General features: G+C 38.7%; 1 protein-coding gene across 3 annotated transcripts in view; it reads left to right on the top strand.

Annotated features, from left to right (window-relative positions):
* Window positions 1–27,402, top strand: part of THADA (THADA armadillo repeat containing) — a 162,342-nt gene that overhangs the window by 94,837 nt on the left and 40,103 nt on the right. For all 3 annotated transcript variants that reach the window (XM_037405051.1, XM_037405054.1, XM_037405053.1), the window contains exons 30-31: window positions 5,737–5,852; window positions 20,091–20,176. In XM_037405051.1, the coding sequence (XP_037260948.1) occupies window positions 5,737–5,852; window positions 20,091–20,176 (202 nt within the window). The remainder of the gene's footprint in view (window positions 1–5,736; window positions 5,853–20,090; window positions 20,177–27,402) is intronic.

A 27,402-nucleotide genomic window follows, 5' to 3' on the forward strand; every position in this document is an offset into this window, starting at 1 on the left:
ACATTTAGCTTAGTGTAGTAATCTCCTTACTGCTGCTATTTTGCAAACACCCTTTTTTGGCTTTCCTTGTTCCTTCAACCTCCATAGCTTGGTGAGTGGCATTTTTTTCCAAGCTTAGTATTTACACAGTAGGTTTTTTTCAGCTGGTGAAACATCTGTATTCTTTGTGTTCTTTTTAGAGAGTTAAATGATCTATGCTGAGAATGTACAGTTTAGGGTGATGTCAGTTTGCCTTTTTTTTTTTTTTTTTCTCCCAATAAGCAATGAATGAAATGAACACTGGGAGCATTGTTTCAGTCTTGCACTTAGGAATGTGGATATTTGTGCTGTATACTTAATTTTATCCAAACATAGCTGAGGGCATGCATGCAGAAGTTTTTATTGCTTTAGATCAGCTTAAGGGGAGAAAACTTTAACTTTGCTACTTCACTGAGAAGCGTGCAATTATACAACCTTCAACGTGGTTTTGGAAAATCTGATTGTTTAAAAAAGGCACTTAGTGCAGCAACATGTTGAAAACTGTTTTCTTTTAAATATGAACATGTGCGTGCCCACGCCAACTATCCCTAATCATTATTTCATGTCTGAAGTTGAGTTCATTGTAAATTTCAGAAACTTTAGTTCCTCCTATAAAAATCAATTCTAATGCTACAAAATGTTAATTTTCATTGTTAGACAAAGTGTGTTACAGTACATCAACTTTGTGGCTATTAAAAGGTTGTATTATAGTTGCAGTGTCTCTATACACAGGAGAACTCTTGGCATCAAAAAAACTTTAAAGGCACTTGCTAAATTTTGTGGTTTATACAAGTATTCATCCACTGTTGCATTGCTTTATTATTCTAATAGTGTATTTCACAACGTTAATACAGCAATTTGCGCTGATATGAAAGCTGCTAAAGATTATGATCAACTTCCTATCATATCAAGGTTGATCTAGGGGTGAAAAATGTCTCTTCGTGCTTCTTATGATTTATATTTTTGACTTAGCTGATGTTTAATCGTTTAAGTATTAATTTTTTTAAAAAGTAACGTGCTCCCCCCCCACCCACCCCCACCCTCAATGATCCAAAATGAACACTTGGAAAACAGCAGATGTTATGTCTTAAGGTCTGCTTGGGTACAAAGAAAACACCCAACTTTCTCATGCCACGACAGGGAGACAGAAATCTCTGTGTTGCATCTGAAAGCATGCTGTTTGGTGGGGGATGGATGTGAACAGGATAGAAGGATGTGTGTGCTGATTGAGGAGCAGGGATCCAAGCTGGCTCTTTCATTTTTTGCCTCTTCCCTTCCCTGCCCTGCTTTTTCCTCTTTTCTCGAGGCTCCTAGAGCTGGGGAATAAGGATAAAGCATCAACGGTGCCAAGGAAGAAAGGGAAGGTACTGGAAGTTGGGAATGGCTAGATAGCAGAACACGGCTTCCATTCGTTGGCATGCTAGATCCTTGGCTTTAGCTAATTAGACTGTAGTGTCACACCTGGGCTGGCTTGGTACCTTTTTTTTGCTGTGTTACTCTGCACTAAGAAGTCCTCCCATGCTGGTGGTTTTACATGCAGCAGGTTAGGACATGCTGGCTCAGAGTAAGTATAACCTCATAGGCCAGAGGGTCTCAGAATGGTCAGTCACTGGACACTGTTGCCCGCTATGTATCCAAGTATCTGGACTTCCCATGGCTTGCACTGTTTTAACAACTCTTGCCCAGGTTGACAAGCAGTTTGTACTGTCCTGCTGGTGTATTAGTCTGACCCCTGAACAGCCTGCTCAGGGAAAGAAAAGGCGTTTGAGCATCCAGCAAGTCACCATCTTTAATGCAAGGTTCCACACCCCCTTGGGTGCTGTCTCTTCAGTCCTATTAAAAAGACTCCCAACATAGCAAAGATGCTTTCAGACTTTCTTTGGTGTTTATTCATGTCATATTTAAAGATAATTGATGTCATCCTGTGGGTCTTCATAAACCTTCCTCTATAGGCAGTGCAAATTTTTTTGTAAAACTACCTTTTTTTAAAGAAAAAAATCATTAATATATTGTCTTAGTGTAATAAAAATCCAATCCCACATACAAAGGGAACACCGTGACCTCATTGTATTTATGTGTGATGAAATTAGCAGAGGATCTTCAATTGAGTAGTATTGTGGACTTGAGGAGAGCCATGTGCACGAGTGTGTCTATTTTATTATCTATTTCTAGCAGTATCATAAAACTTGCTAGGCAGCACATTGCCTGGCTTGTAGTCTTAGATCGTGGAAGCTACTGGAGTATTACTATAAGCCAAAGAAAGTGACATGTCACACGTGATGGAAGTGAAGAGCTGTTGAGGTTAACTTTCACAGATTGCTTGTTTGGTTGCCTCCAGTTTTAGCTTACATAAAATAAGGTTTTGAACAGAACATGCCAACATTAATTACAATTTCAGATTTAGTTTAGGCATTATAAAATCTTATGCTGAAAAAAATATTTTCTTTGTGGGGAAAGCTTTCTAGGTCTCTAAAATTTGGTGAGGGGATCTGAATAAATGATAGAGGGCTTGCACTAAATTAATGAGAAAAACAGGATTTTGCATAGGTCAAAAGTCACAAGAGGGTAAACTGTAGTAGTGGAACATTGCCTTTGATGAATGCCAACATTTTTCAAAAGTGAATCGAACTCTTCCATGAGTTGCACCTTCTAATTCAACTGCTTAAATATAGCTCATGTACTCTGATTTTTACCATCTGAATAGCATTGAAAGGTTATGTTTCCTCTAGAAACTGAACTGCAGAGGAGTTTTGATTGTGTTTTCAGCGTTCAGTTTCCTGCCTGGACTAATTTAAATCCACACATTTGACCTACTTAGCATGCACAGTTCTCCTGCTCTGAAGACCTTTTTCTTGAACTATCAAACTACTTAGGTGTCCTGTGTATTTAGGAGGGAGGCATTCTGAAAGTTGTTTTCGAAGCTGAAGAGATTAATTTAAGCTTCTAGGAAAAAATATGATAGTCGTTTCATAATTGTGAAACAGATTTTTATATTACTGCTTAGAGGTAAATCCCTTCTCATTCCTGGAAATGAACACAAGCACAGAAGAGTAAAATCAGAAAGGTTAAAGCACGAGATGGTTTTCAATTAACAAAGGATATAAAAGGCAGTAAGAAAAGCTTCTGGGTATATGTTATTTTCCTTTTTCATCGCTTTTCTTCTGTAGTGTCCGTTACTTAACAGAGATTAAGGGCGAGTCACAGAAGATATAGAGAAACTACTGGCAGTGGCAACTTTGTGCATTGGTTTTCATGAAGAAGTTAGTTTGACTAGATACTTATGTAAACCGTTTTAATAAGCAGGCAGCTGCATGGGCAAGAGCAGGCTAAAGAAGAGGAATCAAGGTAGAGATCTGTGGTGACACTCTTAAATGTTTGCAAGCTTGCATTTCTGCACTTTGTAGAAAAAGATCAAAATTCAAAGAGAGCTTGGGAAAACCATCTTAGAAATATGGTTTGCTGTCAACAAAATGGTGTTCAGTACAGAGGACTTCAGAAGATTTTAAAAAAAGAAAGACAAGATGATAACTATCTTCCCAGGGTGTCTCTTGCCTACGGAGCACCTGCTAACACAAGGAGATGAGAGTTTATTTCATTGTTCCTGTCAAAGGGGCCCCAGTGGGATCTCTGTGTTTAATAAGTACCTCACCAGGAAAAAATCTGGACTGACTGACTGGAGTCCAGAGAACAGTTGTTTATGGTGAGGGAGGGTGTGGGAGTGGAGAGGAACACCTTACCTCAAGAGCTTGGATTTTGAGGGTGAAACACTAGAAGAGGTTGCATACAAGTATTTTAGAATCTGCTTTCTTGGCTGTTTTCAGGTTTAGGACGGTCAGGCGTTTGTTTCATCAGAGAATGTTTAGACCCTGCCTCAGTGTTTGTATGGATTAGATAGTCTTTTGACATCTGTTATGTTTCTGTGCTTATTTGAAACCGCTGCAGCTGTTTTTCCACTTGAATAATTTCACAAAAAATAACCCAGATGAAATTGTGTCAAGTTAATGCTATGCGGCATTGCTTGTGTTTCCAAAACAAGCAAACAAACAAAAAAAAATATAACCCCGGGAGCAAGTGACAGCTGGAATGTGGGAAGCCAAGATCTGAGATGTAAAAATCTGGATATAAAGGTTTTTCTTTTCCCAAAGTGAGGTGAAGGCCCCAGCTTGATCTGTTAGTCATAAAATTGTCCCTTTGCAAGTATGAAGTGCTAATACTTTCACACATAAAGAGTGTTTTCATATAAAATGCTCATGTATGCATTTTCAGAAATGGTCTGATAAGACCTCTAAAGCTTCCAAAATTCTGCACGTTGGTAGTCTCAACAAATAATGGGGAATGTACTTCTTCAATTTGCATGGAAACCTTGTCATGTCAGTCAATGTAACTTACCTGTGTAGGCAAACGGACTTTCAAATTTGGAGGCTGTAATGCAAGTTAAAGACACGGGGAGGCTTAGCACCATGTTCCTCCTATTCCAGCTTCCAGATTGTGCATATGTTTAAAACTCCTTAACCTGATCAAGAGCTTTCCCATTAGGCTTTAGTCCTGCGCTATGTATCTCCGTGTTTTTCTATTTAGAAATTAACTCACCCAGGTGTTGTCTGTTCACTTGTGTGTGAATGAGAAATGTGAAAACTAAGTGGGATGATATGGGCATTGTCGCTGGTGTCAATGTGTCAGGCACCCTCTCCCACACGCAGGGAGGGTGGGTACTACAGGGGCTGGGCTTGGAGGGTCTCTCTCCCCTGTGCAGTTGGTGTCAGCTTTCATATGTTATCCAGTGTTTCCTTTTCATGCTTACAATCTAGATGACTGTACATCTTATTAACTCCGTTTTTTCTTAATACTTTTCTATATAGTCAATACTACTTGGAAAATCTGTTTCTAAATAGCAAAGGAAGGTCTCTAAGAACAGGAATTATTTGCTTTGTTAATACGCTTTCTATTTTGGTGTCTTGAATTCTTTCCTTCATGGTAGCTAGGACACGTCTGCTAGGCTTTTCTCTGAAGGTCGGGGGGAGATAGCACAGTCAGTGCGCAGCCCCAGTGCAGGAGCTCAGTCTTCTCTGTCCTTGGAAGGGAAAGGTGTGAGCATCTCCCTCCTCTGTCAAACTCAGCTGCCCACTGTGTTTGCTTGGAACCCGAGTGAAGGATCTCAGGAGCAGGAATAAAGGTACTTTTCTGTCAGCATTTCAGAGTAGTTATAGATGATAACCCTATTGCCTTTAAAAAGCTTTTTGCTCAGTGTATGGATTTTAAAGACCCTTTCCTGCCTCCTTGGTTGCGCTTGTATGATGCAGCCAGCCTGCTTTATCCAGTGGGCCAAGCTGCCAGTGTGCTTAAGAGACAGTTGTGCTGGCACTGGTGGGCCGATGGCACTGCAAGAAGGCTGAAAGTGGAGGGATGCTTAATTTGGCAAGGATCAGTAGGAGTGCTGTTCATCTGACTGTCCTCTACTCACTTCATGGAGGTTAACATCTTCCAGCACTTTCTGTGTTTTGTTGTTCAATTACTGCAAAAAGTGAATTTTACAAAGCAGGCAGTTTTGGGATTCTATCTTTTGTTATGCCAAATGAATACACATTTTTCCTTGAGCAGTAATTGTTCATTTTGTAGGTGGCTGTTTCATCTTGGAGCTACTTGAAGGAAAAGTAGTGGCTAGAAACTCTAGCTTCAATTCTTTGATTTTTTATTTTTATTTTTTTAATTTTTTTTTAGGTTTTTTACTTGCTGCAGTCGTACTTAGAATCAAAACCGCTCATTAGTTCGGACTTTCAGCAGGGACTGGGTGAGATCGTTACCTGTGTAGGAACCAAGCTATGGCTGGCTAAAAGGTAAGGTGAACCACAAGGTATCTATGTTTACACGCATAGGTTACTAACGTATGGAAGACTTGACTCATTTTTTATAATAATTTTTTATTTTGGCAAGGTGGAGAGATTTATTTCTCTAGAAACGTGTAAAATTTGGATACCTTATTGGCTTACTGTTTTTTAGTCAAGGTGATCTTTCTTCCCCTAAAAAAAGCAAAGATGAAGAAACATAAGTATGCTTTACCTGTGTGTATTAATGTTTTTCAGTCACCTTAGCTCTTCTCAGCTAATTTTATAGTCCAGTCATTTAAAAAAAAAAAAAAAAAAAGCGTGAATGAGAATGCCTACAGAAGCAGCCTGTTTGAGGATCACTGTTGCTTCTGGTCTAAGAAAAATATGCTACATATATGAGGGTTTTATATTACTATTTTCTTTGACTTTCACATTTACAAAAAGTAGTAACAAAATGTCATGACAATTGTTGAAACTGTCAAAAGTATTTACCTGCCCACAAACAATCCAAGACAATTTTGGAAATATTTTCCTTAGGTTTCTGTAAAGGAACTTCAGATGACCTACATAAGGCAATCAAGAAACATTTTTTCTCTTCTTTAACTTGATCTCATCAATTGCTTTTGAAAACTCCCACCAAAAACCTTAAAGGTCTCAGTTGTGGAGAGAGAGCACAAGTCGTTGTGTAAATAAATAACTGGGTGAAGTATTCCGTAGTACAGTTTGCACAGTTGAGGGAGGTCACAATGCAGTCTAGAGTGGATGTTTGATAAAACCTATGTTGCTTTGCGATCATCAAAAGCAAAATTGTAAGGATTTGAAGGATGGGACTAGTGGGTTGAGGAATTCTTCTGCCAGTGTTAACTGAGTTGGGGTAATCAAGATACAGTTGATCTTTGAGAGTTACAGAAGTGTCTCCTGAGAGTGTGAGAGTGATAATAATGAAGGTAAAACTTGGTGTAAATAATTGTGAAATTATGTACATGAGTAAAGTAGTTTGGACTTCACTTGGGGAAAGAGTGGTTGCCCAAGCACATTTTTTGTTTGAAAAAAAATCACTCTGATTCTTGGTAGAGCCAAAGAGGGGAGGGGGCAAATATCATAAAAAGAATGCAGAACAAAACAAAAAAAAAGAAGTCACATGTTTGTTTGCACATTAATTTGTGTTGTATATTTGAGTATTGTGTAAATCCCAAAGAAGATGTGGTAGAAATGACAAGCAGTAAAGAGACTGAAAACAAGTATAGAATAGCTTCTAGATGGGGAATGACTAAATAGGCTGAGATTGTTTTAGCCTGGAGAAGGGACAATTGAGGGATGACACAATAAAAAAAATTAACTGTTATGAGTCATATGAAAAGAGGATGGGTAATTAGCATCCCTTCCAATCAGTGGCAGATTTAAAAGAAACAAAATAATGAAGTTTTTAATGTAATTTCAGTTTAGCTATGGAACTCCATGATACAAGATAGTATTGGGTTTAAACGTATATGAAGTTGTAACATGATTGAATAGTGTTGAGGAAAGACAGCCCAGTGAGGTTATTGAGCATGTAGAAGTCACAGTTGGCCGAAAAAATTGTTCAGCAACCTTGAAGGTTTTGGCAGGTGTCACTGTTCTTATACTTCCCTTACCTGTGCACCTGCTCTCTGCCCCAGTTGGAGACACCATGGTGGATTTGGTGGACCTTTTGGCTTGACTCAGTGTAAGCATTCTTAAGTCTTTAAATGAGGATGGTAATTCATGTAATTAAATTAAGTCCAAATCCATTGATATTGTTATAAAGAAAGAAAGCCCCAAACACTGGAGACTAAATTCAGTAGAAAGATACTGGTGCTAAATAATTAAACCCTCTTTTTCTTGCAGCAGATATGTAAGGGCCGGGCTCTGTTGATTACAGATTTTAAATAAATTCTATGCTTTCAAAGTATTTTTTCAGAACTGGCCTATTTAATACATCAGTGCTGACTTTTTTTTATTATTATTATTATCTCCAGAAAGGAAATATTTTCAGGCTATCTCTAAGAAATCCTGGTACATAGTATAGGTATTTGCCTGAAGAGATCTATAGCTTTTTGTGCTAATATTAACACCCTGTCAGAAGCATGTTTCCATTTTGTCAGTTTGTTGTAGCCTCCTTTTCATGTTCTTGTATTCTCAGTTAGGCAGTTAATGCTGTGCATAGTTTTTTAAATGCCTTTCTCCCAAGATAGTAAAATTTTATATTATGAGCATACAGGTTCACAACACTAAGTTAAGGTATTGGGGTTTTTACAGACAGAAACTCTTTTTGCAGGTTTCTAATGTACTTTATAATTTTCTCTGGTTCCGAACAGCCATACATCCTTAGGCACATTGAGCTAAGATGTGTTTTCTTTTTACTTTCTTCTGGGTTTTTTTTTTGGTTTTGTTTTTTTTTTTTAAACTAAAAAAAGCAAGTAAAATATCCATTAAATGTTTGCTAACCTAATTTGCTTCCAAATATGTCTTTAAATATAAGCCTACAATAAATGATAAAGGTGAAAAGATTTGCTTGCCTCTTGATTTCTGCTTGAGATAGATGTGTTCAGTGTGGTGTGATTAAAAAACAAAATAGACAAAAAAACCCCAACAAACAACGCAAACAAAGATATTGAAATAGATGGTATTTTGTGGTAGTTTGTCTCCCACATTCAGTGTGCAGTTCTGCTGTTTATATTTGGCTGTGTGGAAGTGAACAACTGTTCTGTGATGAACAGTTGGTTTGGGGGGTTTTGTTGTTTTCTCTTTTTTTCTTGTTTTTCCAGTTTTGGGAGGTTGCTTGGCAGCGGAGATGTCAAACTCGGAAGTCCCTCTGTGCAGTTTTCTGGATGTTGGGAAAGCAGGTCAGGGAACCAGCACTTTGTGCCCTGTTGTTAGACGACTTGGTGTGCATCTGCTGCTGGTCACTGTCAGAGGGGTTGGTGGCTGGCTGGACCCTTGGTCCATGTACAATCATTCTTAACTTCTCTCTGTTCAGGCAAAGAGACTGAGTACCACAGAGAGAGAAAAGTTAATGAATCTCCATCTGCTTCTTGTCCCTTTTTCATAAGGAGGTAACTTACCATGTCGTGGATACTGTAGTGCAGCAATTGTTTGAAAAGAGGGCACTAGAGACACTCATTATGAATCTTAAACAGGTAAAAAAAGTTAAAATAACAGGAGAAAGTGTTTGCGAATTTGTGAAAATGGGGAATTGTTTCCAAATACCAGTCTTCATTCACGTTTCTGTGCTAGTTCTGTAAAGTTCTTACTGGTGTTCTTTCAACTACGTACTTGCTTTGTACTGTGGAACAAACTTCTCTGAGAAAACCTAAATTAGGAAATTTTGGATTGCATTAAATTACATTAGCTCTTAAAAATGAGGCCCAGTTGTCATGCATATATATATTTGAAGAAAAGATGATCATTCTTCAGCTGTTGTTTGAACTGGGTGGTGGTTTTTGTTTGGGTTTTGGTTTGCTTTTTTTTTTTCTTTTACCTTTTCAGGGCCAGAATGTAATTTTCTTTCATCAGAATGTATTGGTGTAGAATAGCTCAAGAAGTTACTGCACATTCCCTGTAACATACTAATCTCTTCTTCCTCCACCCCTCAACCTGACTTTACTCTAGAGAACAAAATAATGACTCACATTCTCCAAAATGAATTGCATAAAACATTCACATTTTCAACTGATATTTTCTGTGAAAGCAGGCTTCTCATGTTAAATGCTTGGACAGGGTTGCTTTTTCTCCTTTGTAGCATATATTAGAATATTAGAAGAAAAAAATAATTTCTTCCACCTTCCTTGTTTGGTGTATTTTTTTACACCTTCAAAATACTTACTTTTTGAGTATTCAAAAGTATTATTTCCTTTTTTGATGTTTTGGCGAATGAGACCTGCCTTCCATCACTTCTCAAGGTGATTTTTGAAACTTTTCACTTTACTTGCAGGTTTATACTTCATTTGGTGTTTTTGTATTTTGTTTTAGAATAGCTTGTTAGTCTAAAGTGGTTTAGTCACGTTATTGTTTCCTCCCACACCATTTTTTGCATATGGGAGATGCAGGCTGTTTGAGAAGAATAGAAATTTTAAAAGTACATAAAACCTGCTTTGTTGGAGAACTGAGGTGATGGAATGAAGTGATTGAAATTAGTCTGGTGAAAGCTTAAAAAAATAATCAATACATCAAGCTAAGCCTTTGAAAGAGTTCAAAGCTCTTTCATATGAATTAAAAAAAAAAAGGGGGGGGGTAGTTTTTAGCTCAACTGCATACCAAGGAGTTACAAGGCTAACTCTAGATGCCTTCTGCTTTGTAAATACAGAAAGTTAAAAGAGCAGCCTTGGAGCTGGTAATTTGTTGTACAGAAGTCCCGGAAATATCTGTCTTGTTTCATTTGTAGCCTTTGGCATAGCAAAGTATTGGTATTGGAAAATTTGTGAAATCATGTCATTGCACAGCTTTGCTGTAGGATGCTGCCTTCCAGTGCTTTTAGTTTGATTATTATTTTTTTTCCTCCTTACTGGAGACTGCAGGAGGGTGAAAAGACTTTGAGGTTCTGCCAGAAGTCAAATAACATATTCTACTAACATCTAGCCATATGCCATTTCTTAGCTGAGAGCTTGCCTGCACTGGGAAATTTCATTTCTAAGAAGGCTGCTTTCTTGAAACTAACTTGTGTGGAACAGCCTTGTCTGAAACCAACTGGCTTGGCATTTTGCAAAGAGTCACTAGTTCATCTGGAATGGCCCACCTGTGGTGTGTACACTTAGCTTTATAACCCAAATATCCCGTGCTCTGTGGTGCTGCTGCTTAGCTCTCTGCTTTATGGATGGGGCAGTTAAAAAAGGGTCCTGATGTAGGGAAACGATGTTCAAGCTCACACAACAAATAAATGCAAAAGTTACTTCATGCTTGTGCTCAAAACCAGGTTCGCTGTCCACTGAGATACTTGCTGCTTGGTTTTTCCCAGGCTGACTCTAGGATGTGCCATCTGTAACTGCTTTGAATGAGGGAAATCTCACAGGTACTTCATAGTGCTACGGAGTGTGGTAACTTGGCATGTGGATGCCCGTGGCACTCCATCAGGCTTGTAGTTTCATCCATCCCCTTTCCCCCCCTCTGCTTTTGGCAGTGCCATGTGAGTGAAAACAGGCAGACAACCAGTCTTAGGTCCTTCCTAGAAGGAGCTTCATCTGAGGTGTGTTTAGGCCATCTGCGTGGAAAGCAGGAACATGGCGTCGCTGGGGTTTCAGGACTTTGTGGCTCAGAGAGTGTAACCTAAATATGACCTTATTTTTCTCATTGCCCCTTAGGAGAGACAGCGTTAATTTGTAGTGAGCAAGCTATTAAAGACAAGACAGTGGCACATACAGGCCTATGGAGATGCAGGTGCAAGATATCCATGGCACTCTGCAGGATTTCAAGCAGCCTCTGTGTGATTTTTGGAAGGGCGGCATTATTTGGAGCTGGAGGGGGGGGGGCTTTTTGTACTTCCAGAACAACAAGAAGGCAACAGCTAAGGAGAATGTAAGGTCATCGTCCTTGGCAGAGGGTGATTATCTTCAGGTCATTCCCTTGCCTCTTCCTCCTTCGCTGCATCAAGACGAACCTTCTTGTCCTTCCAAGGCCATGTCTGCCTTTGGTATCTTCCTGTTTTCCAACTTTTCCATTTCTGTCTTTAAATCCTACACGTTGAGAAGTGCAGTTAATTACCTTTGTTCGTTAGTGGTCTGTATGCAGTAAACAGCTGTGTTCAAAAATTGAAAATAGTTTTAATGACTGAGTCTGGCTCGATGGAAGCCTAGTTAACCTTCTGTCAGCTGGGCTGGAGCAGTAATTCACGTGTGCGCTCCTACGTGCACAAAACATCAAGGGAAATTTTTGTTGTCCTGTTCCAGTTGAGAGCAAAGTGTACCAGTATGAACAGTGACTGCACATCAGGTGCACAGTGGTAATTTATTAATCTACACTTTCTGACCCAGGAACCTAATTTAGCCTGGTTTGGTTTTCCTTTTGAGAGCAGTCTCATAACTGTTATGTCATTGTTCATAAACGTGTCAATGGAGGCACTCATTTAAACCTTACGTGCTTTTAGCAGGCTATTTCAGGTTTCTGTGCTGCTCCAAATCCACTCTTTCATCAGGTTTTATAAGAGTATCCTTAACACAGCTACAAATTGTTTGTTTAGGCAGTTGGTGATTGCTTGTTTTGGAACGCTTGCTTTGGGTATCAGTAGAAATGTTTAAACTTCAGACTGAAGTTTAACGTGCACTTTGCACAGATAAAAAATTCTTTGACTCTGGTTCATAGGTATACTCTTAACTTAAATATGAATGTTCAGGGAATATTAAGAATTGAATAAGGTTGTTTAAGATGTGTTCTCTCCACCAGTGCAACATTCAGAGTAGGCACAAACCATGTAGCATTACAAGTTTTGGACAGAAATCCTCACTCATATCTGAAAATGCTTTCCAGTAAATAAATAAAAGCGTTTTAGTAGCTTTCCTCTTAATAGGCAAAACCCTGCTGTTAATAGTGTAAAATTCATTAAATTTACACATGGGATTACTTTGACCTCTAAGTTTTATAGGATGCTGCTAAGGGATCACATGCGGTTCTCATTAAGAGAACAAAAAAGTGAACAGACGGGATTATTTTATCAATCAGGTATGCTAAAAACAACACCAACCAAACACAACCTTTCAGTATCATTCACCAAGGACAGCTGGAGCACAAATTGCTTTTTCTTAATAGCTGAAACTCAGGATATTCTTGGTGGTATCACAATGAAAAAATAAGTAGTGTAGCTTCTTTTTAAAGCAATAAACTCTCTGCCTTTACCAGGGAAGCTAATAGCAATATAATAGTCTGGCTTTTGTGGTGTTAGAAAAACTTAAATCACCAGGCCAGCAACTTTACTTTGGGAGAAAATGCCTGCTATAGTGCAGGATGAGCTGGTCTTATAGAATAGGCAAGTCAAAAAGGCTGTGCACATGGTAATTACTCCAAGAAGATCTCAACAGCACCAAGTAGGCAAGCAGATGCACTCTTACTAGATGTTTGTATTTCTGTGCGGGTGTTCCTGTGCTTCCAGGAACTCAGCAAGGATTACTTGATAGTGTAGGCTTCATTTTTTTTTTTTTTTTTTTTAATACTTTCCATTAAATGTAGGTCTGTTGGGTATGATGTTCACTGATGTGCTGGTTTTGTATTACATAGTTAAAAATGCTACGGACAAAGTTTAGTAATTAAATCCATTATTAATGTCTTCTTAAGAAGAGAAGAGGAAGGCTGTGCACGTTGATTAGCGCTACAGATGTGCACTCTGAGAGAAAATAGATTAAAATATGAAGTCTGCCTTCAAAACAAATACACCCCCAAAAACCCCTCAGTCTTTCGAACACTGCAGGATTTGAAAGCTAATAACCAAAATAGGAGATTTAATCAGCTGTTAGTTGTATGTGTAGGTGTGATTTCCATAAGCTTTGTTGCCTCCATGAGTGACAAATAGTCATTTTCCAGATCTCTCTGCAGGTAAAATGTGGTCAGTACAAGGCCAGCTTGGCCTGGGTCATCATCATCCCTCCAAGGATAAAACTCCCTATGGATAGCCCCCTAAGGATTATGTAGAGTTAACTGTATCAAGACTCAAACATCACAGAAAATGCATTTCTGGGTGCATTTAGAAGATCGTTTAGCTGATACAATTACAGGTCATGTATCAGAAGAATCTGTCCACCAGAAGAAAGACTACTTTGCAGGGATTTGCCATACTTCAGGAAGGAGTAAGCTGGAAGTTGATAGGGAGGGAAAGATACGCTGTAAACCTAAAATTTAGTTGCCAGTGTGCCCACCTGAAGAGCTGAGGTTATGGAAGACAAAGGCAGACTGGGAAACTCAGAACAGGAGGTTGCATAGATCCTGTCCCCAAGCACCAGCTGGCATTAGGACGTGTTGGATTTAATCCACATTCTTCCCTGCATTTATGCTAGAGATAGAGGTCAAATTCTAGCCTCAATTTTGTGTAAAATGTTGACTCATAAGAAATGTTTTTAAAGTTCAGAAATATAAGGATTTGTACAAAGGCTTTTGCGATAGCATCCTGTGTTAGTTGGAATATGGTGTTTAGGAAACCAATTTGATACATCTGTTGGAAGCAAAACCTGTACATATATTGGTGGTTGGAAAGTAGGAGAATTCAGTATTTAAATTCAATACCAGCAAGCTGATTTATTTTCTGCCAGCTAAAATACAAAATTCAATAGGTGTTGCTGAGGGATTTTTTTGACAATAATATGTTATTTAAACAGAAGAATGGGGTGGTGTTTAGAAATTACAGTTTTCTTTTTCTTTTAATATGGGGCTTTTCCTAAAATACTACCAATAAATTTAATCCTGTGAAAAGATCTTCCAGGAATTTTAGGCTTTTTTCAGCCTTTCCAGAAACATACAGCATTACAGTAAGAGTGACTTTTCCATTAAGGACCTGAGAAGGAATAGGCTATTCATTTAATTAATTGATCACTTTGGAAATTGAAATGAAAGCAGTCACACAAGTCATAAGGATGGTTCTCTTCTTGTTCGCAAGGCAACTATGAATTGGCCTTTGAAAGAGTTGCCCTTGCAATCTTGCCAGTGCTGGTTTCTTTACCCTGACACGTAAGAGTGTGCTGTGAACATTTTGGACAAAATACAGGGATTTGTAGGCAGCTTTGTAAGTTGTATAATTTTGACTGGATTTCTACATTAGCTTGATTCATGAGCCAACTCTTGTCATCAGTTTTTAAAGACTGGGGCTGAAAGTGACCAATTTGAGTGTGTAGATTAGAAGTAGCTAACAGTCATTTAAAAACTGTACTTTGAAGAAAATGTTGGCTGACACTCTGTGTAGTTATGTATTGTTTTACTGTGACCAAAACTGTGATGTACATGGTGCGTATTATTAGGAAAAAATTCTGTTAGTTATTTAATGAAGTTATATTCCAGTTTGACAAACAAGATAAGCTTGTATTCATAAAGCAGCACAGGATGAAAGATTTGAAGTCTTTCAGACTCTCTCTTCTAGGAGTTTGGATACTGCAAAACACAGAGCTTTTCTAGGACCTTTTACAAAAGTTTTGTTTTAGATATCCCTAAGATAGCTAACGGCACTAAGATATCTGTACCTAATTGATTCATGAGAGAGATGGTGTGGGGTTTTATTTGGTAGACATTGATTGGCAGATTGCATTTCAAATTTGTTAAGTGCTTATTGCAAGTTTGAGCAAATATGCTTTGATTTTTATGTTGTTAAACAGCTAGTAAATATCGTGTTCTGCTAATAGTTTTGCAACATCTGTTTCCTAATGAGGAAAAATATGAGCAAAATAAACTACCTCTTTGGAAGATATTGAATTTCTGTTGACTAGAGTAACCAAAACCTGGTGTTATAAACATTAACACAAATAGCTTTGATTTCATAATCAGTGAGTTGTATCTCTGATTTATGTAACAAGCACAATATATTAATGTTACTGTTGTTCATCTCTAAGTGAGATGGTGCGCCTTTGGAAAAAGAATGATCTAGGAGAAAATAGTTGTCATCTTTTTAAGTCATCTGACTGTGTCATTGGAAATTGGGGGTTTGAGAAGAGAATGAGAGTATGTGCATCAAAATTCTTTGGTATTTGCTCTACATAAAGGTGTGGTTGGCATCCTTGTTTATATATAGAAGTCTGAATGGTTATAAATGGTGTCCTGTAATGAGTAGAAATGATGTTTAAGGGCCTCTGCAGACCTTAGTGGTTAGAGGAGCAAGAGGTTATATATTTAGTTTATTTAAATCTTTTTCCCAGTGTTCTGACAGAATCGAGGCCAAATGTGTGAGCTTTCCATGTTCTTTGCTCCTTGTTATTTCCCTTGGAAGAGGAGGTGGTTTGCTCCATAATTCATTAATGTTGATCTTCTTTAAAATAAACAGTAATACAAGAGAAGCTGAATTTCAGAAGTTAAGCCATGTGTTCCTGATAGAGTTGAAACTGTGTGTGTGAGCAGGAGGTCTGTGACCACATATTGCTTATTTCTTCAATAGATGCCAGTTTGGTTTGCATCAGATCTGCCATCCAAAATAAGCAAACTGATGACTACCTTAAATTCAGCATGACTTAGCTATAAAAGGTGAATCAAACTTTTAAAAAAAAATATTTGCAGAGCTCCAAACTGTGGGAGTCTAGGATTGGTTTCACGTTACCTAGACCTAAGCTGCAAGCAGTGGTACTTAAAGGCAGTTAAAGGAAGAACAGAAATCAAAGCGGTCCCAGTGCTACTGTAGGTAGCTGAAGCCAGCTGGAGCAAAATGCAGTATTGCATGTGGAGCTTCTGAACCTGCCCAGTCATTTACATCTGCAGAGCGGGAATATCTCCGGAAGGGTATGCTTCCTGATTCACCTACCAGGCAGTTCCTGGTTGAAAACAAATAGCTTATTGTTACTCTGGGCATATAATATGCGGTAAGTGCTTAACCTGGACCTCTTCAAAGGTGTTTGAACAGGAGCCTGTGAATTTAAAAGCACTATTTAGTTTCATTAACCTTCTTCTCTTAAAAAAAAACCCCGCACTCTTTTAACGGCTAACAGAAGGTTTCCTCCTGCCAGTGACTTCAACTCTTTTCTAATTTTATATTCACATACCAGAATTGAGAATGAAATTACAAAGTTGGACTACCCCATCCCCAATTACTTGTTCAGCATTAATGATAAGAAATTGAGTATGTTTGGAAGACTTCATTTTCAGGATCTAATCCAGAAATCTGCTATAATGTATCAAGATTAATAGTATGGAAACTGACACCTGTGTGTTCAGATTTGTCTACTCTTCAGCCATGAAAAAAGGCACATTTCCTCCCCCATACTAAAAATATTGTTAGGCTGGAGCTTTAGGCAGTTAAAACAAGTATCTGTAGACCCACTAAAACCTTTGGTCCCTTTAACTTTTTTGACTTGCGTTCTTTCAGTCATCTTATCTTGTATGGAGTTTTGTGATGATCTGCTAGGGACACAGCAGCTCCTCCTGTCATTATTTCATTCTTGAATAAATTAAAATTAGTTTCTTCTGGGCCATGTTCTTTCTGAGCAGTAATCCTTTCCATCCCTGCCTGTGCTTCTGAAGGTTGCAGGTGTCTTCTTCCCATCTGCCTGGCAGGTCAAGTCTGTGATGATGCTTGCCTTTTACATGTTACTTGTGGGAGACAGCCTTTGACCTCTCTTCTGTCAGATGTGCTGAAAGATTTTGCAATATTGGCTGTCGGTGAAATTTAACTCTGTGGTTGTCTGTGAGATGATTTTTACTTCCCCCTGGACAGTCCGCCTCGAAGTACATCATCATGAAGTAGTGCTAGAAGCTGTGGGATAAGCTTCCAAGTGCAATGAGATATCTGGAGCAGGCTGGCTATAAACTCTGTATCCAAAGGAAAACAAAAAGCCACAAGATGAACTCCTCAAAATTGTTTTAATGCATCTGGGCACAGTAAGTAGGTTGGTCATTGGGTCTTTGATACCAGCTGTTTAACTTCACCGTTACACCAACTGTTGTTAAACCAACGTAGTTGCTAATGTAGACCAAGCGTTATGTTACTGAGGTCTGGATCGCTGCACTGACATCACCAGCCTGCTATTAGTATATTTGTGTAGTAGCATCAATATTGTTTCAGTATCGACTTTGTGTTTCTGTGAGGGCATACCCTTAGATATAAGAGTCCTAACAATCTCTAGCTCTATCCTATTCAGAGTCACATACAGTTTATCATCTGGAGTTAGCACACGATGTATTTTTTTCCATTAATATCCAGGTTGGAAGGGAAATGAACTAATTTTTGGGTTTTGGACAAAAAAGAGAATGCTGTTCCAGATGCCTGGAGCTCCCACCCTTGCTACTGCTGTGACTTTCTTGTTGGAGACAGATTTCCTCAAAGCTTGTTTATGAGAACACCACTTTATTTGGGTATCTGTCTTAAAAAAGAAACATCTTGTACTCTTCCCACTCTGGTTGTTGAAGCTCGGCACGCACAGGTCATCTTAAATACTGTGCCGTGCATCATTTGAAATGTTCAGCATGCGATTCTTGGCTGTCAGGTCTGTTATGCAAATCACAGTTTGATTGTGTTCAAGACTGAGCTTTCAGCTACAGTCTGAACAACACTGAAATTTCTTGGTTTTGGAAAACTGAATTTCCTGTTGTGTCCGTCTGGCACATATGGCTGAGAATTCACTAGCATCACCAGAGCAATGGAGTCAGCCAAGAACAAACGTTTGGCATGTTTTATCGTAGAAAAGCCTCATTTCAAAATCAAAACATGCATATGTGCATACTCAAAATGAAGTGGTAAATGCTTAAAAACTGGACCAGAATAAAAAAACATGTCAGTATTGCTGTTGTCACTTCTTCAGTAAAGGTTGCGTCAGCCATGTTTTTCCCAAAGCACAATTTGTACATTGGAAACTTTCTTTCCAGTGAAATGACTGAATAATAAGCGAGTCTTCCATTTTTCAAAGGAGCTGAAGTGCAGTAGGCCCGTTATGTTCATCATCTTAACTGAAATCTGTCAAGGCTGCTTTCGTCCATTTTATGAGTACATGTGAAAGACCTCTTGGTTTCTTTTCTTCTAAGCCTTTGGCTCTGTTTTGTTGTGGGTTGAGCTTCTAACCCTGTCGGTGTTCCTTGGTGGTGTTTTTGCACAGACTTGTGAAGACCAGCTTGGGCAACAACTGGATGCCCAAGATACGGGAGAGACATTTGCTTAGTTAGAGTGGGTAAAAATTAAGCCTTCCTAATACAGCTTTTCAAAAATAGGCCATATTAAAATTGCTTTGGCTTCTTGTGGTATCCACTCTGATGTGCATCTTCTCTGCAGGCAGGCTTTTAGCTCTTGTGCTTTAAGGCAAGAGGTAAGAGGCAAGCATGGAGTCTCCAGAGATTTGTGACTCCTTCACTAGTTAGTATCTAAAAAGTCTGTTTGTGCAAAAGGCGAAGAAACTTTTTCAAAAGAGGAGTCCTGGTAGCATACAGTCTGCTATATGTTACACGGATGTCTATTATTGTAGGTGATAAAAGAAGGCATAAGTAATTTAGGCTTATTAGTTTGACTGAAGGGTGAGAGCAGCATTTCTGGTAAAAGTTGTCTCTTAACAGGATCATAAGGCTAATTCTCCATAGGCAAATACAGCTGCCAAATGTCTACGGAAGAAGCTCAGACCTTTCATTTTAATGTCATGATCACATATCTTATTTAAAAAAGGGTTTTTTTTGTTGAATTTTAAAGATGTTACGGAGTTGAAAATGTTTGTTGGAACATTTTTAATTCACAGTATTTTTAAAGAGTTTCGGTCATCAAGATAAGCATACAAAGAAAGTGCCAGATAAAATAAAAATGAAATACTGAACAGAATTAGTCATACTTGAGGCTTGTGCTGCTTGATTCTAAAAGTTTTTGTTTTGGTGCAAGTCACATTGGACTCATCAGAATAATGTCTATGTTTTGAACTGGATGTCCTGTTTGTTCACATATTAAGTTATATTTTAAGAAAAGTTTTCCTGGATAAAACATACTGTGATAACATTATAATGAAAAATAAAGATGTTAACCAAATTTTACTTTTCTAATTGGAAAGAAAATGCCTATCACTAGTGACTTGAAGAGGTAGAGCAGAAAGTAACTTATTACAAATTTGCTTTGTACATACAAAATCCCCAATATTCTTGCCTGGAAGTAAAAAATCTAATCTTAAAAACATGCATGCCTCTGTGGTCTTTGTCAGAACAGTGTGTGCTGTGGCCTTTAAAAAGGTGTATTAGGTAACCATTCACGGGGAATTTTCTTTTATGAGCTGTAACAATACAACCTAAAAACTTAATTTTGTTAATGCATTTAGTTATATTATCTGTAAACAAAACAAAGGCATGCTAGTTGCCATGGCAAGCTGATTCATCCAATAACGATAAAATATATAAACTGTGATTTGGTGGAATGGATGGAGGAAGGGTGTTGCCATTCTGCTAGGGAGACCGTTATTCAGAGTGGACGGGAAATGAAGTTTACATAACTTGGCTTAATTATTTTGTAAACGCAGTCTCATTTGATCAGTAGTTGATCTTCATTAATTAAGTAAAATAGACACAAGTAAAATAAACACAGCAAGCTCGTGTGTTTCACTGCTGTTTCTGAGTGTGGATGTTATAAGGTTTTAATTTTCAGTAATTTGATTTTTCTAGGCCAAATCCTTGTTTGGTGACCAGAGCTGCCTATCTTGATGTCCTTGTGATGCTGAGTACTCACTTGGGGAAGTTTCAAAAGCAAGGTAAGTCAAATATACTGTTCTATAAATCAAATGGAATATCTGTGAGGAAATTCCTGAGCTCTCTTGAATCCAGAGAAACAATAATATATTAATTGTAGTCGTGGTATCTGCTGAATGCTGGAGTCCCTTCGCTGCTTTGCGTAAAAGGGCCCTTTGCTCTGCCTCCTGTGGAGCCAGTGCTGGGGACTGTTGGGAAGAATGAGCTACAGCTCCATGTCAAAGCTTGAGCAATGATGTTGCGGTATTCCTAATTCTAGAATGGTATAACAAAAAAGATCCCCTCCAGTGTTCCAAAATGGTTTTCTGGTCCAAGATTGTAAATACAAACAAAATCCAAACCCCTGAATATTGCTACTTTAACCTTTCCTGAAAGCCACAGAGATGTTCCTTCGTGAGACACCTGAAAGCATTTCAGAGAAACTGTTTTCTCATGTTTAGACATTTTGTAAGAAACAACTCTGAGAGCTTCTTTAAATCTCTTTTTTTTTTATATTCATTCTTTATCACTGTGAAGTCTTTGAGGGACCTGTCAGAACTGTCAGTGGTTTTAGTGATGCAGGGTGGTGTTTGCTACAACACAAAACATACTGTAAACAATAAGGAAAACAAAGGTATAGAGGAAGGGATAGCCTTTCAGGTGTGCCTGTGTATAGGCCACGTTTGGTCAGCTGTAACTAGCTTCTTTGTGGGCCTGTTTTGTTCATTTCTTATGATCAAGTGAATAATAAATTACCTTGTCAGTCCAGGAAGGCAATTAAAGAGTAGTTCTTTCATTTTATTAAAGCTCTTAATGACTGATCTGAACACTGCGTTTAAGTCATTGGAACTGTTCCTTATTTCAGATAGTCTTGTTTTGGGGGCTGTCCTTAATTTTTAAAACCAATTCCTTTTGCTTTGTTGCTTAGACCTTTGGCAGAAGTAGTTCTATTTTAATTCCCTAAGTGCTGTTTCTGTGATTTCTTGTGAATACGCAGTTAAAATAGTGATAGTTGTCAGGAAAAGGAGTTGGTGATGAACGTATCTGAAATTAACTTCTTCGGACAGGTTGATGCAGAATCTAGTCGTTATAGCAGAAGCATAGACATACAGAAAATATATGACAAGTGGGTTCCACTATACTGGAGGAAGACAGTTAGGGTTATCTGGGACTCTAGGACATGGGTCTGATCTTTCATGTCCTCTGAAAAGTCATTACTCTCTCATGGGTCCCAGATGTCAAAATTCAATAAAGGGAATTTCCAGATGACATTGCACTGTAGGTCTCATTCTGTGGGGTACTGAGCCCTGTTTGTGACTAGGCCTGCATGCTTTATAGGGAGGAATGCACCACCCTATATAAAGCAGTTCCAATATACCATGTCTCTAGGGATAAGTTTTTTCCTGGCTCTTTAATGTTTGTTTTAGGTAAGTTACATCTACCATATTTGGCCTCATCACCCTTTTTTTAATTTGTGTACTCCTTTCTTAAAGATAGATCCTCTTTGGAATATTAATTGTTACACTTTTTAATCATGATCCGCTATCTCTGTTCATCTTCTTTGTAGGAGTCATCATCCTAGCCTTTCTGTATTCTGTTCATATGAATTATTTTTCCTCTGTTTATGACTGTTCTCATTATTCGCCCTTCAACTGTTATTTTTCTATTTTCTTTTATGAAAGAGCAGCCAGTATTGCAGGTGAGGGCTCCTCATTTGCTTAGTGGGCATTACATTTCCTTTATCAGTATCTTTCCTATTTCGGTTATCTTTGGGTTTTTCCTCTGTTTTGTTTTTTAAACAATTGCTGCACATTTGCAAAAGCTTTTATTGACTTCTCCACACCAGGAAATGCTCTTTTTTATTTTTTTTTTTATTTTTTTTTTAATGCCCCTGACTTGTGAATAGCCCTTTGAGCATGAGGGACTGCTCCGTGCTGTGGCTGGATTACTGATTGTGGTGGATTCATTTATTTTTCAAAGCTCGTGTGGACTGTTCCAAACCTGGGTGTTGTAAGGTACAATTTCTGTAGAAGGAAAGCAATTATTTTTGTGGACTCTGCTCAGGGAGAGTTCATTAGTATTGTCTTGCTTAAACGCTTCATTCCAATATAGGTTTAAAATTATATATTGCAGGCAGTATCTACAGAGAGTAGAAACTTAGACTGGAAATACGGTTTTGAAAACTTGAAGATACGTTAGGGACAATTTTATATATCACAGGCAGAAGCCCTTCTGAAATGAAGGAGTAACATGTTTATATTAAATAGAACCAGAGTGTCCCATGACACAGTAAGAGAAAGACTAAACTCAGCAGTTAAAAATGAATGTTTTGAGTCTTGCATTTAAATGTTCTGTAAGGAATAATTATTAGCTGAAGCTTTATGCTTTTCTGAGATTAAATATCTTACTCATATATGTGTATCTCTGGTTATGAGCCAATTTTTCTCTGTTTTAATCTTGATTTGTAAAGTTGTTTCAATGAATAAAGGGTGAAGGACAAATCCAAATAAAACTGTTTCTTGATGTGTTTATCTAAGAGGCCCCAGGAAGTGCTGTGTATGAGTTCCAGGCCATGGCTGAAACTGATTTTCATCAACAGAAATGGGAATGCAATGTAATGAGCCTGCAACTGGTTAAAGTCAGACCACTTCTAATTGATTATGCCTGTCTAAAGGGGCTACAATTACAAAGAGATTTTCAGAGTACAACCCTGCCTAGGCCTTTCCTACATTACGATTATTTTCTGTAAGTGATTTGTTGTCTTCAATTAATAAAATCTGTCTCTTAAAGTGCAGGACAGCCCTTAGGGAATTTACTTCACAAATTCAAAACAATTTAAAATGTCGGATAAGGAAGGCAGGGAGTAATGGATACCAAAAGCATCTTGTCCAGCTAAAAATTTATTGCTGGCCAAATGATGATTATTTATCTTAAAACAAACAAAAAACCCTCCCTGTAGTTATTCTGATCTGCTGGTTTGGATGGAAATGTTGCCGGATTCATGTCATTGGGAAAATACAGCTCTCTTGAGTCGATAGGCAAAATTTAGAGCATTTTTTCCAGCTCCTGATACGCCTGAGTGTCTTCTGATGTGCAGAGACAATACATAATGCCAAGACTATGTAAACTTACATATTTTTTGTGTTCAGTTGTGAATTGTGGTTGGAACTCAGAAAAAAATCTGAAGCAAGCCTTTTTAAAAAAAAGTAAGTTAAATATATAAATAAAAATACTATTTTTGTCTTCATTGAGAGCAAAAAAAAGTTTTTACTAGATCTAGGTATTAATTATTTGATGAGCTAATGTCTGTTGTCAGTATTAATAATTCTTAATAATATCCAGTAATTATTAATAATATCCAGTGAGTTTTTTCTTGCAGATCTCTGATATATTGTCTCCACAGTAACTGTTTTATAGACTTGGAAGCACCAGATGTCCAGGGCCTTTGCAGTCTTAATGGGGAGAACAATTTCAGGATTTTCTGGCCCTCGTACCCTGCTAAAATCCAGTCAAGTTACTCCTCTAGAAGTAAACCAGCACCAGAGTGGGTGATGTAGGAATAGGGGGAAGTTCCTACTGGAGGAAGCCGGTGACACTTGCAGGCATTTTTGGAAGTTAAAAATGGCCCCAAGTCCGGGTGGCAACGTGTCCAACCTTAGCTGTGGTTATAATAATTTGTAATTCACAAGTCTTTATCAGCAGGCGTTGGGAGGAGAGGTCTGTCAAGCTTTGGTGCCACGGATCCATGTGTGTGTCTGAGGTTATGCACTTTTCTCTGCACTCGGATGGGCTTTTGGAGGGAGAGAAAACCAGACTATGGACAGGCTATGCTGTGATGTAGCGTTTCAGTAGATAAGATTCCTTTGTTGCATATGTGGACTTCTGACAGGGCCTGTCGTTAGACATTCCTGCTTTCAGATCTTCTCCTGGAAGTTGGTGGAAGCTAAACAATAAGATGAGAGTATTACCGCAACCCTGCAGTGCTGGTAACACAGGAGTCAGAGCAGTGTCTTCCAGTGAAAGCTCGGATCTGGGATGCTCTGTCTCTCTGTAACAGATGAAGAATGCCACAAAGCAAAGTGGTCACACTTTCTTTCTTGCTCACATCTCAGAACATTTTTTGATAGTATTTTGTCAATTTGTTAAGGAAAAAATGGATGCAACTCTCTAAAATGCACTTGACTAATAAAAGCATATGTTATGGTGTGTTCAAAGAAAGGTGCTTGTTGATAAAGTATTGTATTGAGTCCATCAACGTATGTGAAATAGGATGAGAACGGAAGTCAGGGAAAAGGTGAAAGAAAAATTTGCTAAAGATAAGCCTTCCAAGTCGTTCTTTTATCCTGCATATTTGCTGTCAGTCTCCTGTCTGGTTTGGCCTATTATCAAGTATAGTGTCTTAAAAATCAAGTTCGCTGAGAAAGAGAAAACATTTAAACAGGATGTCAAATAGGATGAACCTGTGGTTTAGGAGAAACTGCCACTTGAAGTTTAACTAAGCATTCTTCCTTTCTACATTTGAGGTGGAAGAATTTATAAAAGTTCTGGAGATTAACCATATTCTACTGTTGTTGTCATCAGTGGAAACAGTTACTCTGTATTTACATAACTGATTCTGTTCATAATTAGATTGTTTTGATATCAAAATGGAGCAGCCAGCATTCTACTGTCACTAATATATTCTTTCCTTGAGTTTTGCAACAACAGACTTTCATTTTCTTACTATCTTCCAAACAGCTAAACTTTTTGTAGATGTAGCTGAGTTAAGATTCTTAAATTCTGCTCATGAACGAAAAGAAACAATTGCAAAAAATACTGTGCTTTGCACATGTGTGTTTGAGATCAGAAACATGAGCAACTGTGTTCAACTGTTTGCTGGTTTAGTCCTTTTTTGTGCCCTCAAATATGACAAAATACTGTGTTTTAACTTAAATGTATTGCAAATACCGTTCTCTTAGTTATATTTGTCCTTCTTAATGAGAAGTTATAAAATGTATTGGTAGAAATGGTATGCATTATCAAACTTCTAGATGCTTTGCAATGAAAGCACAAATGGTTTTTCAAGTAGGAAACTCTTAAACATTTTGCCCAAATGATTCAATATATAGGACTTTTAAATGGTGTTTGAAGGCTTTGCCCACTTTTTTTTCAATATTGTACTTCTTTCTTTTTCTTATTTTGCAAAGAATGTTAGCTCAAGTTTTTCTGCAGGCTAACATAAAAACTGATAATGTTTAAACAGTAAATAAAAAAACAAAACAAAACCAACCAGGAATAACTAGGTTGGTTATTTTAGCCATACTTTAACTTTCTTTTCCTAAATCCCTAAGACCTGTGGCCAAACTGTGACTGGCAGCTTGTTAATGCATGTTTTGATTATTTGGTCTAATTAGCTGAAACAGAAGAAATTCCATCTGAACAAATTGAAAGCAATTTTTGTTTGTTATGTCAGAAATTATATAAACTTTGTGTGCCAGTATATTGACTGTGGTGTTGTTTTGACTCAAGGAAGGTAAAGATTTAAAACGTGTTTATAGAATCATCTAAATGGCCTATGCCTACTGACATTAAAGTAGGCAAGTCAGAAGGAAGTATGGTTGGAGACACCTTCCACCAGACCAGGTTGCTCAAAGCCCCATCCAACCTGGCCAGGAATGCTTCCAGGGATGGGGCATCCACAGCTTCTCTGGGCAGCCTGTGCCAGTGCCTCACCACCCTCAGGGTAAAGAATGTCTTCCTAATACCTAACCTAAATCTGCCCTCTTCCAGTTCAAAGCCATCACCCCTTGTCCTGTCACCACATGCCCTTGTACAAAGTCCCTCCCCACTTTCCTGCAGGCCCCTTTAGGCACTGGAAGGCTGCAGTAAGGTGTCCCCGGAGCCTTCTCTTCTCCAGGCTGAACCACCCCAACTCTCTCAGCCTGTCTTCAGACGAGAGGTGCTCCAGCCCTCTGGTCATCTTCATGGCCTCCTCTGGGCTTGCTCCAACAGGTCTGTGTCCTTCTTATGCTGGGGTCCCCAGAGCTGAATGCAGTACTCTAGTAGGGTCTCATGGGAATGGAGTAGAGTGGCAGAATCGGCTCCCTCCACCTGCTGGCCATGCTTCTTTTGATGCAGCCCAGGACACAGTTGGGTTGTGTTGAGCTTCTCACCCACCAACACCCCCAAGTCCTTCTCCTCAGGGCTGCCTCTCAAGCAATTCTCCACCCAGCATGTATCTGTGCTTGGGATTGCCATGACCCACATGCAGGACCTTGCACTTGGCCTTGTTGAACTTCTTGAGGTTCGCATGGGGCCACCTCTCACACCTGTCGAGGCCCCCCTGGATGGCATCCCTTCCCTTCTGCGTGTCGACCGCACCACCCAGCTTGGTGGTGTCGGCAAACTTGCTGAGCGTGCACTCGATCCCAGTGTCCATGTCACAGGCAAAGATGCTAAATGGTGGCAGTCCCAGCCCCTGAGGAATGCCATCATCGCTGGTCTCCGCTTGGACATCAAGCCATTGACTGCAACTCTTTGAATGTGACCATCCAGCCAGATCTTTATCCACTGAGTGGTCCATCTGTCAAATCCATGTCTCTTCAGTCTAGGGACAAAGATGTCACGTGGGACAGTGTCAAATGCTTTGCACAAGTCCAGGTAGATGATCCCTTCCTAGAAGAGAACCAAAATTCTTCCTATCCCACAAATGAAGCAATCCTTGGGAGGGGGGGAGTTAATCCACTTAATTCTTGGGGGGCCTTTTGCATCTGTCAGCATCCTGGACAAGACTGCTGTTCGCCAGTTTGCTTGTTTGGTCAACCAAAATTTGTTTTTCCTTCTCACAGCAGCTGGTCAGTCAAACTGTATGGTGATTTTTGTTTGTAAATAAAAGTATGTCTTTACTGTATCTTAACAACAGAGGCAGACATTTACTTTGGGAACCAGTGTAGTTTTTTGTTTAGTCAGGTATTTTGATGTAAGCCAAAGAAAAGTTTACTTAAAGTTAAGCAGAAGAGAAAACATTTACGTGAAAGGCAAGAAAGATTTCTTAGTGATGAAGCTGAAAGCAGGAATATTTCCACTGCATTGTAATAAGACGGGGGCTTTCTTTCCTTCTGTACATATTTGTGTGAAAAAGAGTGTCGGAGAGCATGTGGAGCACAAGATGAATGCGGAAGGATTTGCTCTATGGTGTGCTGAGGCTAAGCAAATATGCAGACAGTCTTGTTTTGCTGACAGCCTTGCTGTTGAGACATCCAGTTTTAGA

Source organism: Falco rusticolus, chromosome 12 (assembly GCF_015220075.1).
Source record: "Falco rusticolus isolate bFalRus1 chromosome 12, bFalRus1.pri, whole genome shotgun sequence".
NCBI classification, from domain to species: domain Eukaryota; kingdom Metazoa; phylum Chordata; class Aves; order Falconiformes; family Falconidae; genus Falco; species Falco rusticolus.